General features: G+C 41.1%; 1 protein-coding gene and 1 long non-coding RNA gene across 6 annotated transcripts in view; one reads left to right on the top strand and one right to left on the bottom strand.

Moving 5' to 3' along the window:
- sp4 (sp4 transcription factor) overlaps nucleotides 1-15597 on the top strand; it is a 33105-nt gene extending 17508 nt beyond the window's left edge. The window contains exons 3-9 of one of the 5 annotated variants that reach the window (XM_056741483.1): nucleotides 945-1324; nucleotides 3630-3749; nucleotides 9144-9229; nucleotides 9885-11304; nucleotides 12150-12354; nucleotides 12714-12913; nucleotides 12997-15596. In XM_056741483.1, coding sequence (XP_056597461.1) covers nucleotides 9161-9229; nucleotides 9885-11304; nucleotides 12150-12354; nucleotides 12714-12913; nucleotides 12997-13247 — 2145 coding nt within the window. In that variant the 5' untranslated portion in view covers nucleotides 945-1324; nucleotides 3630-3749; nucleotides 9144-9160 and the 3' untranslated portion in view covers nucleotides 13248-15596. Of the gene's footprint in view, nucleotides 1-944; nucleotides 1325-3624; nucleotides 3750-4612; nucleotides 4717-8145; nucleotides 8850-8892; nucleotides 9033-9143; nucleotides 9230-9884; nucleotides 11305-12149; nucleotides 12355-12713; nucleotides 12914-12996 lie in introns of those variants that run through there. The other 4 variants (XM_056741480.1, XM_056741481.1, XM_056741482.1 and 1 more) reach the window with 4 other exon arrangements.
- Nucleotides 3702-8006, bottom strand: LOC130415646 (uncharacterized). Its single transcript, XR_008905954.1, has 3 exons — nucleotides 7479-8006; nucleotides 6736-6789; nucleotides 3702-3827 (listed from the first exon to the last, which is right to left on the bottom strand). It is a non-coding gene; the product is annotated as an uncharacterized LOC130415646 (long non-coding RNA).
- Nucleotides 15598-15793: the final 196 nt, after the last annotated feature.

Raw genomic sequence — 15793 nt, forward strand, 5'->3', positions numbered from 1 at the left:
AAGAAAACGATGTGAGATAAATGGAGCAGAATGTTTTGGATGTTTCTCCTTTGGAGAATTAAAAATATGATCAAATAAGAGTGTAATTGTTGAGTATGAAAGTGTAAAATATGAATGTATGGTAGATTGTGGAGGTCAAATAATCTGGATTTGGTTAATTTTGATGAGAAACGTTTTAGTTGATATCGAGGTCTTCAATAATATTAACATTTCTGACAGTTCTGACTCGTTTTTCACGAGAAATATCTGAGACGCCGATGAGACTTCAGCAGAAGTTTCCATTTGCTCTCCATTCATTCTCATTGATGTCTCTGAGACAAAGAGATCTCATGTCAGATTTATTCCTTGTCACAATAACACATGCAAGTCTGTTATCAAAAGAATTCATAAATGTGAACCCAATGGTTGTGAAATAAATGCACTCGTGCTATGCATAACTTTGACTGATTTGAAACAGGCTTTATTTCACCAAGAGAATTTTAGGTGAAACATCTGACCTTCACGGTTGCTTTTATGCAATAATGCATGTTTTCATACGTTTCATACCTTTACAAATTCATATGAAGTCATCACCTTGTAAAATAGTTTTCCTGTGAGATCAGTTTGACTAGAACGTAACACAGAACTTTATCACGTCTCCTCAGCTGAAACCTTCCAGTTATACGTTTCTTGTTCATACATGTTGACCTCCATTAGAACGAATCAATTAAGCAATTTAAGTTCTAATGACCTCCTTTAACTTCCTGTTTTGCTGAGGGCTAAATCAGCTCTCACGGCTGACCTGCGCGTGTGTATCGTCTGTACACTTCAACACAGCGAGATCAAAGATGCATCAGTCTCATTCATTTCTCATAAGGAAGATTGATCAGAAGACTTGTGACATCCGGACTGAATCTTGAGGCAGTGACCTGCATTTGACCTCACCTCCGTCTCTAATCTTTTAGTTTCATCTCGAGTCGAGAAAGACCAGTCAAGAGCTCCCTCAGACCTTAAAGGAACTAATGACCTGTGATACTCATCAAAGTCGTCTGGTGAGTGACGTTCCTTTCGGTGGCACCTGTGAGACTGACCGTCTGAATGCAACGGATTCTGATACTTTAAATAATACATCTAATGTATCCCTTATGACGTTTGCGTGAGATTGACCCTCGATCGCTTGCTTTCTCCAGAAGAGTTTTCATCTAGTCTCTGTGTTTCTCTGATTCCCTCGGGAGGATCCGGACGAGTCTGCAGGCAGACTGACATTGCGCAGGACGAAGGTTAAATACTTCTGTGAGAAGAATGAAGATACGGCAGGCAGTGATCACCAACATGAAGACATGATGTATGAGTGCAGGAAGTCTGACATCCATTTATCTGCTGATGAACAAGAAAAAAGAAAACCGCTTTAGTGTAGCAGTGAGAGAGTTTCCAATGGGTTTATATATCAGTGCTCCTCAACTGATCCCAGATCAGCTCTAATACACACATAAACAATGTTATTGCTTAGTGGTTTTTCTCTCATAGCTCAGGAGATTTGATGTAGTTCTCTGTTGTGTTTCTTTAAAGCCTCAACTTATTCTCCCATGAAAAATTGCTTTGGAGATGAGAGCGTGATTGTTGAAACACCCAAAATATGAATGTAGATTGTAGAAGTCAAATATTCTGGATTTGGGTAAATTTGTTGAGAAATGTTTAAGTTGATATCGAGATCTTCAATAATACTGACTTTTGATGGCTCAATCTGAGCTCAGTTTGACACATTGTTGACATCTCTTCTCAAACTCAAATGAAAGACACACTTGTCAGATTTCTGACTCTTTTTCTCTGTCAGAGACGCAGATGAGATTCAAAAGTTTCCTTGTTCTCCCCATTTAATCTCAGTTGTGTTTGGTAGAAATAATTATGACATTAAAGCGATCTCATGTGTGATTTTTCACAAGTACGTTGCAGTACTTCCATACATTTTTGATACACACTAAAATGCACAAAATATTAGTGCATACTCTTTTTTTGGGGGGGTGCAGCATATATTAAAATTGGTTCATTTGTTGAATTGTTGTCTTTTGTTGTTTCATAACAAAAAAACACTTCAATGTTTGCTTTTATGAACATTTACATAATATTTACTATTAATGTCAAATTTTGGTTTTCAAACGAAACCATTAGAGAAGCGCTTGTCTACTGTATGTGACATTCAAACATCATAGAGAGATGTTCCAACGTTCTGTGTTTTTTTTTATGTGAGTTGGGTTCACATTACCGCTGTAAAACATCAAGAGTTTGATGACCCCCCCCTTCTGTCCGTCAGTCTGAAGAGCAGAAGGTGTCTGGTGAAGAGCGTATAATTACTCAATGCTTTAGCTGCACAATGGGCACTTAACTTCTGAAAAGACCTCATTGTTTTGAGATTGCACACTTGGCCAGATCTCCCTTAAACCAGATTGCCTCTTTATTGTAAAGGGACACCTAGAAGTGGAAATGTACATCATGAGACCGAACCCTGTTCAACCCCGGGGTCTTAAAGTCGCTGCTTTCATAGAGAACAGGTGGAATTAACTTAAGGCTTGTTAATCGTTGCTTAGAGACTTAAGACTATTCCTGACAAACACTTCTGCTCTGATTCTGATAAAAACACACAAATTGATCAAATCTGCAGACTGGCAAAATCTGAGCAAAAGTCTAGTAGTTTGTTTTAACCTTTAGACAATTAGAAAATGTGTATTATTTCGCTTAGACATCAGTGAGGTTATATGAAGAGGCTTTTTTGTGTCTTGGATGGAAAAAGTGTCATTAGAGTTTGAGAAGAGATGTTAACAATGTGACAAACTGAGCTCAGATTTGTCAAGTATGCAATCAAAAGTCAATATAAGTGAAGGTCTCAATATGAACTCTTCATGTGTTTCCTCAATCACACTTTCGTTTGATTCTCTTAATTCCCCAAAACAATTCAAGGAGAAACATCAGTTGAGAATGTGAAGTTTAGACCTGAGCTGGATAGAGACAGGAATACCTTTGGACAGTAAACTGTTACTTCAAACACTCCTTCAGTCATAAAACGCCATTCTTTCTTTTAAGAAAATGTCTAAAAATGTAAGTCGCAAGTCATGTCTTGCAGACAGAGCCGATCGTTACTATACCCAGACTATGCAGGTTGCGTAGGGCCCCTGCACCACATGGGGTCCCCCTTGAGGACTGAATCAAAAACATTATTGTAAACAAGATACTATTTTTTCATAACTTAAGGATTCAACTTTAGAGAAAACATTTTTGAAATTTCCTTTTTAATACTTAATTTATGTAATTACTGTTGCATATTGGGATATCATGCAGTGAGCTGCAGGTAAGGCGCATAATGTGCAGAAATTCATCATTCTTTAGATATGAGCATGGCTCTAAAATGGAGCTAACCGTCTGGGCGAAGAAAAAATGGCAACAAGGCGAAGCAAAGAACAAAAGGGAATGTGTTTTTCTACTGTTTTAAAGTCTTAATATAGTTTTGCTAAATTATGCAATAAATTACCTACAAAACAATTCTCCGGTCCAGTGACTGTTTAAGTGTAAAATTTACTCCCAGTTTAATGCTTTTTTTTCTTTCAGTCTTCATTCGTTTGAGTTTGTTCAGTGATTTATTTTTTATTTCTCACAAGTTTGTCTAGGCCCCCAGACGTCTAGGATCGGCACTGCTTTCAGATGATGTTGTGAGTCACAGCTGTGTCTAAAGTGACTGGTTTCTTCTGATCAACAGCAGCCAGATCTTCACGTCTCAGGTTTGTCTCCGCTGTGAGCATCAGAACTCTTTCACACGGGCTCGGTCCCTCTGCATGTGCTGTCATTTGGTCTTCCTGCTGAGGAGAGAGAGCGGTTTGGATGCGTTTAGTTCTCAGAGCAATTGACCAATCATGCTTTCACCTGGGGCTAAAAGGTGTCCCGGGGTAAAGATGAATTCATCCCGCGAGCCCCCTGTGAACTGTAATGGGTGGGGAAGGCTTTAGCATATGTTGGACAGCTTTATAGTATTGTTGTTTGATCTTAAAATACTTGGGCTGATGAGGTGATGCTGGAGTCATTTGTGTGCTTTGATTGGCCTGGCGGGTGTAATGGAACAAGATTGAAACACGAGTGCTCTTTCACCCTTCATGAGGCGTGAGGGTGCAGGGCTGTAAAAAACTGTTTAGTTTTGGTACAGAATAATGAAGACACAAATCAAACTAAATTATTACTTAACATAGTCAAAAGTGGGCAGTAAATTTATTTGAAATGTATTTATATGCTGTGATCTTTCTGGATGTCAACAGACACAAGTGACCAACACATATCTAAGGAATATCACAAATATTTAGTTCAGAAAGACCTCTGAAGTTTTCAGAAAGATTTATTTTTAAAGAAAACTATTTTTCACGCCAAATGCTATATAATCCTTAAAATGTAAAAATGATGAACATACAAATACACATTTTTTTAAATAAAATATAAATGAATATATATAAAAATAATAATTTTAATTTACAATGTGATTTTGTAACTTTTTATGACCTTTGTTTTTCATTTATATTAAATAAAAAACTAAGCAAAATTCGAAAATTCTACAAAATTGAATTAAAGGGTTAATCAGCACTTTAAATTCACACAGGAGGACCAATCAGGATCAACTTTCTATGTCATGTGACCGGACTCCTCACATAACTCAACTCAAGGTTGACTGTTTTATTCAAGGAGAGCAGCTCAAACTTACAGGTTTTGTTGAGGACTTTTTTTTCTTCATATTTATAGACACAGCACCAGCCATCAGTGCTAGCTTCCTATTATATGAACCCCCATAATTACATTATTTTCATTAATTACATTTTACAATATAAAACCCTAAAGGCCAAATAGTCAGCAATGTCAATAGTCTTAATTACAACAATAAACATGATCATGTTATTTCAGAAATACTCATCTCTAGAACGTCATTTGACCTGCCCCAGTCTATGTCAGATTGCTTTCTGTCTAAACCAATGGAAACTTAATGTTTCAATTATGTGTTGAAATACCATCAAACTAAAATGATCATTCACACTATATAACTTGAACAAAATGTTATGCGTCCTAAAATATGAAATAATTGTCATAAAGCATGTGAATGTAATGTCAACACATTATTACAACACTAAATTTAATGTTTTTACACAATTATGAGTAAATTTTGTGTTTGTTTTGCTTGAAAATGTGTTGCTGTAATTAATGTTTTGCAGATAGTTCTGAACAGAAAGTGATTCTTCAGAAACAGAAGTTTCTATCTGCTATTGATCTGTTCAGAAAATCCTCACAAATTTCATAATATGTTGATATTGTACATAGGGTCTCTGTCTTTGTCAGGCATGAAAGAGATTATATTGTGTATTTTTTCCCCTCTAACACAAAATAAGCTATTTTAAAGAATTGAGAAAAACAAACAGTTCCAAGGCACCTTTGACTACTACGATTTGACTGCCCCCAAAATTGCAGTTGCTGACAAAGATCTGTATACAGGTTTAGAACAACTTAAGGGTGAATAATTCATGACAGAATTGGATTCCTTTAGGTTTATAAATCCAATGCAATGTGTGAGTGTGTTAGATGTCCGTGATGTTTACCAGCCGAGACATCGATGTCACATAAAAACATTCCAGAAATAATTTCGAACGTTTAAGTTCACCTGCTTCTGTCATTGAGCAATAGGAACATTAAAGAAGCCAGACAGATCGGAGTCACGCACACACTGTATTGACATTTCATCAGGTTTTCCTTTAACCTACATTAAAAGAAACACACACATCACAGATATAAAACAGCATTAACACACATTCTTTGTTGTTAGGACTGTTTATGCCTGATGTCAAGATACACAATTCCTGTGGTTAATATCCAAAAGACATGTGATTTATGTCGCCCTGAGGGGCAAAACTGCCTCCTTACATCACACACACTGTAACATATACTGATCTGAAAAACAGGACCAGTTTTATTTTAAACACTTTAACACAGACGGAGCAAGACGTAATATCTCAGTTTGTCTGAGTAAGTTTCTCTATCCGTTCCAACACACTTCATTCATGCACCTGTTGACAAGAGCAGCTCTACTTTTTAGATCTTGACAAATGGCCTTTACAGTGACTGAAGGGTTAAAAGACAGTGGCGTTGGCCTGTCAACACCTTCTCGAGTGAGTACGCACTCACTTTATGAACAAGCATGCAGCGTGCCAAAAAAGATCATTCACTAGAATGGCAGTAAATCTGCCTTCACCCGCAAGACACAGAGACACGGAGACGCCTGTCATACAGGAACACACATTCACTAAGGTGTGTGCACATAAAACAATAGACACACTCACAAACCCACTTTAAAAAAAACCCCACAACATACTGTAAGTTACGTGGAAAAGCTTTTCAAAGTATCTTTTAACAAGAATTTGTTCAGTTCTAAGAAGACAAAAAATGTGTCTAATTGCTGTAGGAAAGCGTGAGATATGAAAGCAATAAAACCCTGCTATTGTGCAGGCAGAACCTCTCATTAAAAAATCTTCTTTCTTTTGTTGTATAGATTTTTACAGTCTGTCACATGTAGTTTGCAATTACATAAAAATACCAAGTGTCACATGCAGACCGCAAGCTAATGACATGAGAGGAAAGGACATAAAACATTCTGTTTATGCTTTCACTTGTGTTTGTTTGGTTATTTAATAAAATGTCATAGAAAGTTGACCACAAAGTTGACAGAAGTAAATTGCTCACCTACAGAAGACAGTGTGATGTTGTTCATCTAGTGCCCCCTTCTGGTCATGTGCACTGAAAAAAACAAATTTAGGTTTGAGGTCTGAAATGTGTTGTGGTTTGGTGTTGCATTTACAATTTAACAATTTGACAAGGGACAATTCTAAAACAGTTTTAAACGATACCAGAATGTGATTTTTCTTCTGTATAAAATAGAGCCTCTCAACAAAAAAGGGCTTTGTGATCAGACGGAAAAAAACCTAATGATGAAATAAATTCCTCCTTTACTAGCAAAATTATTATTATCAAACATCAAATATTGTCATTTTTCTTTGACCAGTTCATTAAAGCATAGTATTTTCATATAACTACACTGCCTCAAATTTTCAGCTTATGTTCCGAATGCAATTCATTCTTTGACCGCCAGAGGGCATCAATGAGTCCGCAAAACCTCATTACTAAAATAGCGTTCGTGCGCCTTCATGCAAAGACAGTTAAGCGATCAATAAACTATTGTTGTGTAAATCAATATAGTAAATTCATATAATATGACATAAATATTCAATTGAACGCTACGCTTATTGAGACCAGAATCACAACGTAAAGCATAAATGATATATTTGCGGTGTCGGGTTTTTAGGGTCACGCGGGCTACAGTATTTGTTCACTCATGTCACGCAGAACACAACAAAACATCAAACCAGGTGTTATCCGCCATAAATTAAGTCTGTTTCTCTGATCACCTGAGACTTCTGTGTTATTACCTGTACGCAGTTGTGTCGAGGTGATATTTAGTAGATGAAGCCAGTGTTCTCTTTAAGTTCACACAGGTGTGTTAGTGTTGTTCAGCACATTAATCATGGACAAGTGTCCAAATATTCAATAAGTCTGTTTTAAAGCAATATATGAATCGATTACGATTTAAAACTTTTATTTAAATATATATGTATATTGATACCATGTATTTTATGCTATTTATATTAAGCATGTTTCCCTTATTTCAATCAAATGTTTCGTCTCAATATTTGTGCTTAACTTTATTTTTTTATAATGCATATCAAATTAAATCTAGAACTGAACTTGAACCTTTACGTTTTATACAGTGACGTTCGTTCATTCTAACGGCGTCCCATTAGTTTCAGTAGTGAGTAGTGTGAATCCCTCGCGAGGACCCCATCACCCCTCGTGAAACTCGACATTTTAACGACGCGTTGCAGTTTTGTGTCTAATATTCAACAGTTGCGATGCACTGCGTGTGAACTAGGGCGTGTTTTGAGTGGGCTGTGCGTTTTGTAACCGAACTGGGCCGGTGGATCGTCTCTCTCCACCCGTTTCCACTCGCCCAACCCCCACATACCACAAGAGCCCGCCCTTCTTCGTTCCGAACAACCGAACATGATAACTCCCCTTTCCGAAACGTCACCCGACCGTGCGCGGCAGCTCACGGGAGTTGTAGTCCGCGCGACCGTCTGGTTGAATCGACGTCTCGCGTCTTAAAACTACAACCTCCATCCGCCCCCTCGTCCGCAGACCGTTGCCGTCCAATCTGAATATGTGGGAGGGGTGCATCCGCCCACAAAAGCCATAGCAATTTTAGTGTGCCTCAAATGCAATTGTGCATCAAAAAAGTGAACGATTGGAATTTCGGCAAATATTGACGAGTGAATTCCGCGCGGGAATTTCATCCGAGGCGCACTAAAAAGAGACAGAAACGGCCGGGCGGGACGGTTTGGCATTCGCATATATTTAAATGAGAGTGGGTGGGCCCTCGCGCCGACGGAGCTCTCTGACAGACCTTCATGTACATCCGCGAAGGAGTATTATTCAATTGCGAAACTAACTGAACAAATTGGGCGAATTTAAGTCGCGCAGGGGGGCTGCTGTCGACCCTGACCCGCTCGGAATCTATCGGCATTTTGCGCTCCGTTATAGAAGGGTGTTTTTGCATTGGCACCGCCCTTCCTGACGGGGTGGGTCCGTGCGTCAGAGCTGCGCCACAGTCTGCGGCCGCTGGAGAAAATAGGCCGTCCTTCTGCTGGGCTTCTGCCTGCCTTCTGCCTGCCTGCCTTCCACGGCGTCCGGCCTTTTTTCTCTTAAACAACTCCTCTCCGGGTTTTATTAATGCGGAATGAGTGGTACGTACCCTCCCCTCCTTATGCGTCTCCACCCCTTAATTCTCAATGCGTGTGTCTGTGCCATCTCTCCATATGTGTCCCCCTGATAGCATGTGGGATGTGTTGTTTTTCGTGCCTATTGATCAGTTTTGAGGCTTGTGTTGTGCGTGCAAAGGAGGCAGAGCCCTCCTGGGGAAGATGTTTGTATGTTTTTGAATGTCTGTGATGGTTTTGCATGATTAAAAAGCCCACTGTGATGATGCATTTATTCAGTTTGTGACTCCACACACACCATTCATGAAGGTCTTTTTGCAGATCAAAAGAAGGAAGCCATGGCCACAGATGGGGGGAAGAGCGGTGGAGGCGATGCGGGGACGAAGAGGAAAAGTTCAGGATCGCAGGTATCAGAAATGTGATGTTGGGGTGTTGCTGGTGAAAGCACTTCCTGGTCGTTGCAGGTCGACTGGTGTTCCTGTCTCACCTCCTGTTGCGCACACATGTGTCCGCTGGGTTATGTGACTGTTTTCATCTTTTTAAGAGTTGCAGAATGTGTTCAACAGACTAGAGAGGGGGTCCCCAAAATCTGTATCTAATTACACTTGGAAATAAAGTTGAAAGAATTGGAGAAATGTGAGACAAAATGTTTTGTTGAAGACCACTGGAGTGCAGTGGTTTTATTTTTTCAGTTAAATTGTAGTTCAAAATTTGTCCGAAAGCATGGACTTGACTGTACTTTAAAGGTTTCTGAATAGGATAGAATAGAGAAATGAAAGAAAATGAAATATGATTTATTTATGAAGGTTTGCAAAACCAATTAAATGACATTAAAACCAATGTTAACCAACCATAACCAAAAAAGCAACACTTTCTCTCTCGTCCCAGTTCTGACTTTGCATCTTTGACTTTTAGAAGTATTAAAATCACTCGATGAGTTTCTCTCTCAAGCCCTTGTTTGGGAAATTGTGACACATTGGTTTACACACACCCAGCAACTCTTCCTGTAAACCCGCCCTCATTTACTGACACTAACTTAACGCTGTTTGTGTGTGTGTGTAGGAGGCACAACCATCTCCCCTCGCATTGCTTGCAGCGACATGCAGTAAAATAGGAGGAGTCGGAGGTGACGGTCAGGCAGCAACACAGCAGCAGATAATACTCGACCCCAATCAGGGCCTGCTGCAGCTCCAGAACCCCACGCAGCAGATCGAGCTGGTGCCTGCGCAGTTAACAGGAAACGGCTGGCAGATCATAGCCACTTCCCCCGCCCCCAAGGAATGCATTCAGCAGACGGCCAACGTAGCGACCGGTGAAGGCACGGTGGGGCGTAAGGTGAAGGCGGTGGCTTCCAATAATGCACCTGCCGGACAGCAGCAGCAGTTTCAAATCATCCAGGTGCAGAATTTGCCTAACTCAACAGGCGGCATCCAGTACCAGGTCATTCCACACCTGCAGACCGCAGATGGACAGCAAATCCAAATAAGCCCCAGCAACCCCCTAAGCGTTCAGCCGGAACAGATCCAACTCATCCCCACCGGAAACAACCAAGCCATCTTCGCCACGCCCCAGAGGGCGGGCTCAGCCAGCATCGTCACACAGAATCTAGCCAATCAGACGATTCCCTTTCAGATCCGGCCGTCGTTCCCTCTTCAGCTGCAAACCATCCAGGGCACGCAAGGTCCAATGGTGACCACGTTACCCATCAACCTCGGCGGCATGACCTTGGCTCTACCGGTCATCAACAACATGGGGGGAGGGGGCGGATCGGTTCAGCTGGTCCAAACAAGTGATGGATGCATTGCTAACGGCAACCAGCTGATAACCACAACCGTCACAAGTTCGGCAGAATCCATGGGTGCTTCCACCTGCACAACGACCGCGTCGGGCACGGATTCCATCGTCGTGACAACCACGGATGGCACGACGATATCAACGGTAGCTGCCGATGGCCAGAAGGACGGTCAGTCGGGTGAGTCAGACGTGGCCCAGTCCAACGGGCTCCAACCAGCGTCGGAGCAGGCTGGCCAATTTCAGCAGTTCCAAATTGTGGGCCACCCCGTTCTCCAACAGTTCCAGATCCAACAGCCCCAGCAGCAGGTTGTCCAGGGGTCCATACAGATCCAACCCGGGCAGACTTTACAGCCGGTTCAGCAGAACCTCCAGCTTCAGGCCTTTCAGAACCCAACGCAGGTTCTGATCCGAACGCCCACTCTAACGCCCTCGGGGCAGATCAGCTGGCAGACCGTGCAGGTGCAGAACGCGGGCATGCCACAACAGCTGACGCTCACACCTGTGACGTCGAACGCCAGCGGGGGAACCTTCACTCAGATCACCCCGCTGACGCTCGGAGGGTCACCCATCACGCTGAGCGCGGCACAGCTGCCCTCCGGCACAGGGGTACAGACGGTGAACATTGCGGGATTGGGGACAGCTGGAGTCCAGATGCAGGGTGTCCCTCTCACCATCACAGGTGTACAAGGTAAGACTTCGCCTGTCATGTGACATCTCACCTGTTTATACATTCTGTCATCATTCACTGGCTTTCATTCAAAACTTGCTTGACTTTCAAATATATTGTCTAATATCTCCTTTTGTTTTTATGAAAGAAGTCATGTCAATTGATGACGGAAACTTGAATAAAAATGATATTTTTATTATCATAGTTTGGTGAGAAGTATTGAGATACAAGCGTTCTGACATGTAAATACATTTTGTGAAGCAGATGATGATTGTCAGCTCTCTAAAGCTTTTTATCACATAAGAAGTAAAAAGGCAAGTTAAGGTATTTATATTTCATGAGTTGGAGTCTGAATGTTGTTTCCTGCTGATGGTGTTCGATTTCACACTCTTTGTTCTTGTTCTTAAGTTTGGTTCCACCCTCTTTGCCGGTTCTTGAAGACGTAAATGCTGGTTTCGTACAACACTGCGCTAACTGAGGCGAACAATACTTTAGATTTATTTCGAAAATTCTTCATTTTTAATAATCATACTTTTTATATGTTTTATATATTTTATTCTATTTAGTCTTACATCTTAAATATATTGGATAGTGTAGAATTGGTCAGATTTAAGAGTGCAAGCTATATCTGTGTGTGACAAAATATTGGCTCCTTAAATCATAAAATCCTGAATCTGCTGGACATTACTCATAGAGCACCATAAACCCCAATGACTCCATATGTTTGTGTCAAAAAAGTTTTTTCATCAGTTGTGAATGAAACCAGTCCTTTACACATAGAGTTTTGCTCAATCATTGATTGTGTTGTTCTTACAATCAGGAACGCTATGATTTAATCATCAGTGATGTTTTGTAAATTCCCACAGGTCAGCAGCAGGGTCAGGAGGGGGTCAAAGGTCAGTCCACCCCTGTGACCGTCACCGTTGGCAATATCAGCAGCACGACCCTGAACGCGGTGAGCCCAGATCAGATGGGACAGGTCCAAAGCCCATCCGATCAGGAGGGTCAACCTAGCAAGAGACTCCGCAGGGTGGCCTGCTCCTGTCCCAACTGCAGGGATGGAGAGGGGAGGTATGTCAGAGAAGAGAGTGGAATGTGGGACTTTTCAAGATATGAAGTGGTAAAGAGCGGTTTGAAAGACCATTGGGTGCACAGATGTTTGTTGAGTAGTTAAAGGAATAAAGCCATACGTTAGCTTAGTGAGAGAAAATTGGAATAGCTGTACTTAGAAAATGACCTTTTCAATATCATTGTTTGTTGTCGGACCTTAAATCTTGAAACATCTCCAGGTGCCTAGTTTAAATACAGACATGCACAGAGGAGATCTGTACACAAAATGTTCAACATAAAAAATTGCATGCTAAACGTAGACCTGTCATGGTCTGATGATGCACACAGAACTCTGATCTGTATCTTCTGCATTCTCACAGAAACAATAGCGATCCGTCAAAGAAGAAGCAGCATGTGTGTCACATGGAGGGTTGCGGGAAGGTTTACGGTAAGACGTCTCACCTGAGAGCTCACCTACGCTGGCACACGGGAGAAAGACCCTTCGTCTGCAACTGGATCTTCTGTGGGAAACGCTTCACCAGGAGCGACGAGCTGCAGCGACATCGCAGGACACACACAGGTGCGTGCACACCCGTCACGACACATCCGTATCTTTTCTTGCTTCGCTATGAACAAACTAACAATCCTCTCCGTTCTGATCAGGAGAGAAGAGGTTCGAGTGTCCTGAATGTTCCAAGAGGTTCATGCGGAGCGACCACCTGTCAAAGCACATCAAAACCCACCAGAACAAAAAGGGCGGGGCGGCACTTACCATCATCACCACAGAGGACATGGAGGAGGAGGTGGACGAGGTCCTGGGGTCTCCAGGGATCGTCACCGTGGCGACTCTCCAGCCGGATTCTAACCCGGCCACGCCCACCACCTCAAACAATTTAGAGGAGGAGTTCGAGTAGTTTACCCTCATGATATTATCGTCTAAGAGCACCGGAATATTGTCGGCTTGTTTATATGTTGAATTGTTTATGTTCTTCATTCTTTTCTATCGACGATGGACAGCTGTTTGAGCGCGTAGTCGATTTTTCATATGGAAATTTAATATTATCAAAATATAATGAAGAATAATCTAAAGAGAATGGAAATGCTATGAGATGATAAAAGACGTGATGTGACGCGTTGGATGATGAGTTTGTTTCATTTGGAGTAGCACAAGATGTTCCCGAGAATAGTCGAAAATCTGTTGCTATGCACAAAATATTCTGTATCTGTTGTTCCGGTGGGGGATGAGAATCTTGGAGTCATGCATCGGTCTGTAGTGTGCAAACTGTCGGGCTTAAAACAATAGCACCTAATGGTCAGAAAGTTTTGAGGGCCTTAGCACAAGCTCAGCGCAAGTCTCACATACAGAATTCTTTAGAATTTCAAGCTCCGGAGTTCTACTGATTTGCCCTGCACAAGAGCAACGCGAACCGACACTCAAAGTCAACGTTTATGTAGGAGAAGCAGCGGTAGTGGCCAGTAAAAAAGCACATTAGATTTACAAATAATGCATTCCAGTTTTCAGAAAAACGTATGATTTCTGTAAAAAACTAAGTAAAAGAGAAAAGAAAAACAATCGGGCTTTCTATGTTAAATGAAGGCAATACTATACAGACAATCTTTGTAAAACCATGTTTACATTATTAAGGGGTAGAATAGGTTTCTTTCAGAAAAACGAGAAAAAAAAGGATCTCTGATCTTATATAAACTGTACTCAGATGCCTTAACACTTACTGCAGTACCACTATGTCACGGCTGGGCAGGGGGACATGGGCTTCGACTGTGTCTGCGTGCAGTAGTGCCCAGTCGACCACACAATCTTTTTTATACGATGGTGAACACTGTGGCCGGTGAAGACTGGGTACTTCCATGAGGGTCCCGATGATCTTTTTAAGCCCCTTTCTTTGCTCCGTCTGTCCGGGTGAGATGTAGACAAACCGGCCCTTTTCGTTTGAATGTGTTCTCCTGTCGTCCGTAGACTCTCACGCTCCCTCCAAAGAGATTCAACCCTGTTACATCCATACAACCCCTCCTTCTGGACTGATACCAGATGATTCTGCCGGGTCACCATGGGACAGATCAGACCCTGAAGCCACTTAGATCAGTTTGATGTTCAGAAATACGTGTGGTGGCGTTTCGTCGTGTGTTTTCGAGTATTGTTTTTTGTTTGTAATTCATTTCATGCCCCTGTTTTTGGTCAGCACACAACACACGAGTAGATGATTCCCGTGTGTGCGCGTGTGTCTAATTTATTATTTATCCTTCTCTTAGTATTTGCTAATGTGTATCGTGCGCTGTTAATGCAGAGATGATGTGCTGCATGGTTCATTTCCGCTAACTATTTAGTAATGATCTGTTATTTCTAAACGTGGTCCTTTTAGAAAGTTTAACCATGGCTTTTAATTTATCTTGAGTTTTCAGAACATAACTTGTTTCAAAAGAAAAAGTTGAAGAAAAAACGTTGAAAAAGATATGGTTGATACCAAACGATTATAAATATAGATGTTTTTGGTAATATTTTCTGTGGCGGCCGATATTCTTTAAGATTTTCTAGTGACACCTCATTTGTAAATCATTTTTCTAAGATGTTTCTTTGTCCTCATGGCATTTGATAATGGGTTTTTTGACAGGTTAGCCTGAAAGGCTCCAGTTTATTGATATTTTTAAATAACTTTGTACAAACGTGTTATGTTGAGGGGGGAAAGAAAATGAAAACAAAAATATTTGCCTGCATAACACTTGAAATTAAAGTGATTAATTCTGTCTTAAATGTACAATGTCAAGTCCAATTCTTTATTGTTTGTTATTTTTATGTACACATGTGGGTCAAATGGCTGACCTTGACCTGTCAAGGGAACACTTAACTGTGTGCTCTACAAGTGCACTTGTCTAAGATGCTACAGTAGAGTGTGTGATATATTCAGAGATTGACGCAAACCTGTAACCCAAACCATTAATCTCTAGTCCAGTAATCTACTGTCTGAGCTAAAATGAGCTGTGCAGTTACTTTACTTAGCAATCAAACATATGATTTTCACCTGGCAGATAAATAAACAGGTGGAAAAATTTGGATGGACCATTGGACAGCCATATTTAGAGCAGGAAATCCAACCTAGGGAGAGTTTGTACCTGCAGCTACTCAAAACACCCAACCTACACCCTAAAAAACTATATAAGATCTTATCAGCCGTGTATGGTCACATGCTGGAAACTTTTCAAAGTGTAAAGTCAGTGACAGAAGCAGAGGGATGGTGACAAGAACAAGACGTGGGTGATTTCAGGTGGGAAGGACATTACTTTCTCTCATTTGATTGACAGCTCTGTACCTGCAGTGTAGCTCCAAATGTAAAATGTAATCCGGTGAAACAGCTGGTGTGTGTGTTTTAGAGCACCTGTCTCTACAAAAAGAAATATTTTTATTAATATTCTATACTGTATGACAATAAAGAAGTGTTTATGTGCT

The sequence above is a fragment of the Triplophysa dalaica genome, chromosome 25 (assembly GCF_015846415.1).
Source record: "Triplophysa dalaica isolate WHDGS20190420 chromosome 25, ASM1584641v1, whole genome shotgun sequence".
Taxonomy (NCBI): Eukaryota; Metazoa; Chordata; class Actinopteri; order Cypriniformes; family Nemacheilidae; genus Triplophysa; species Triplophysa dalaica.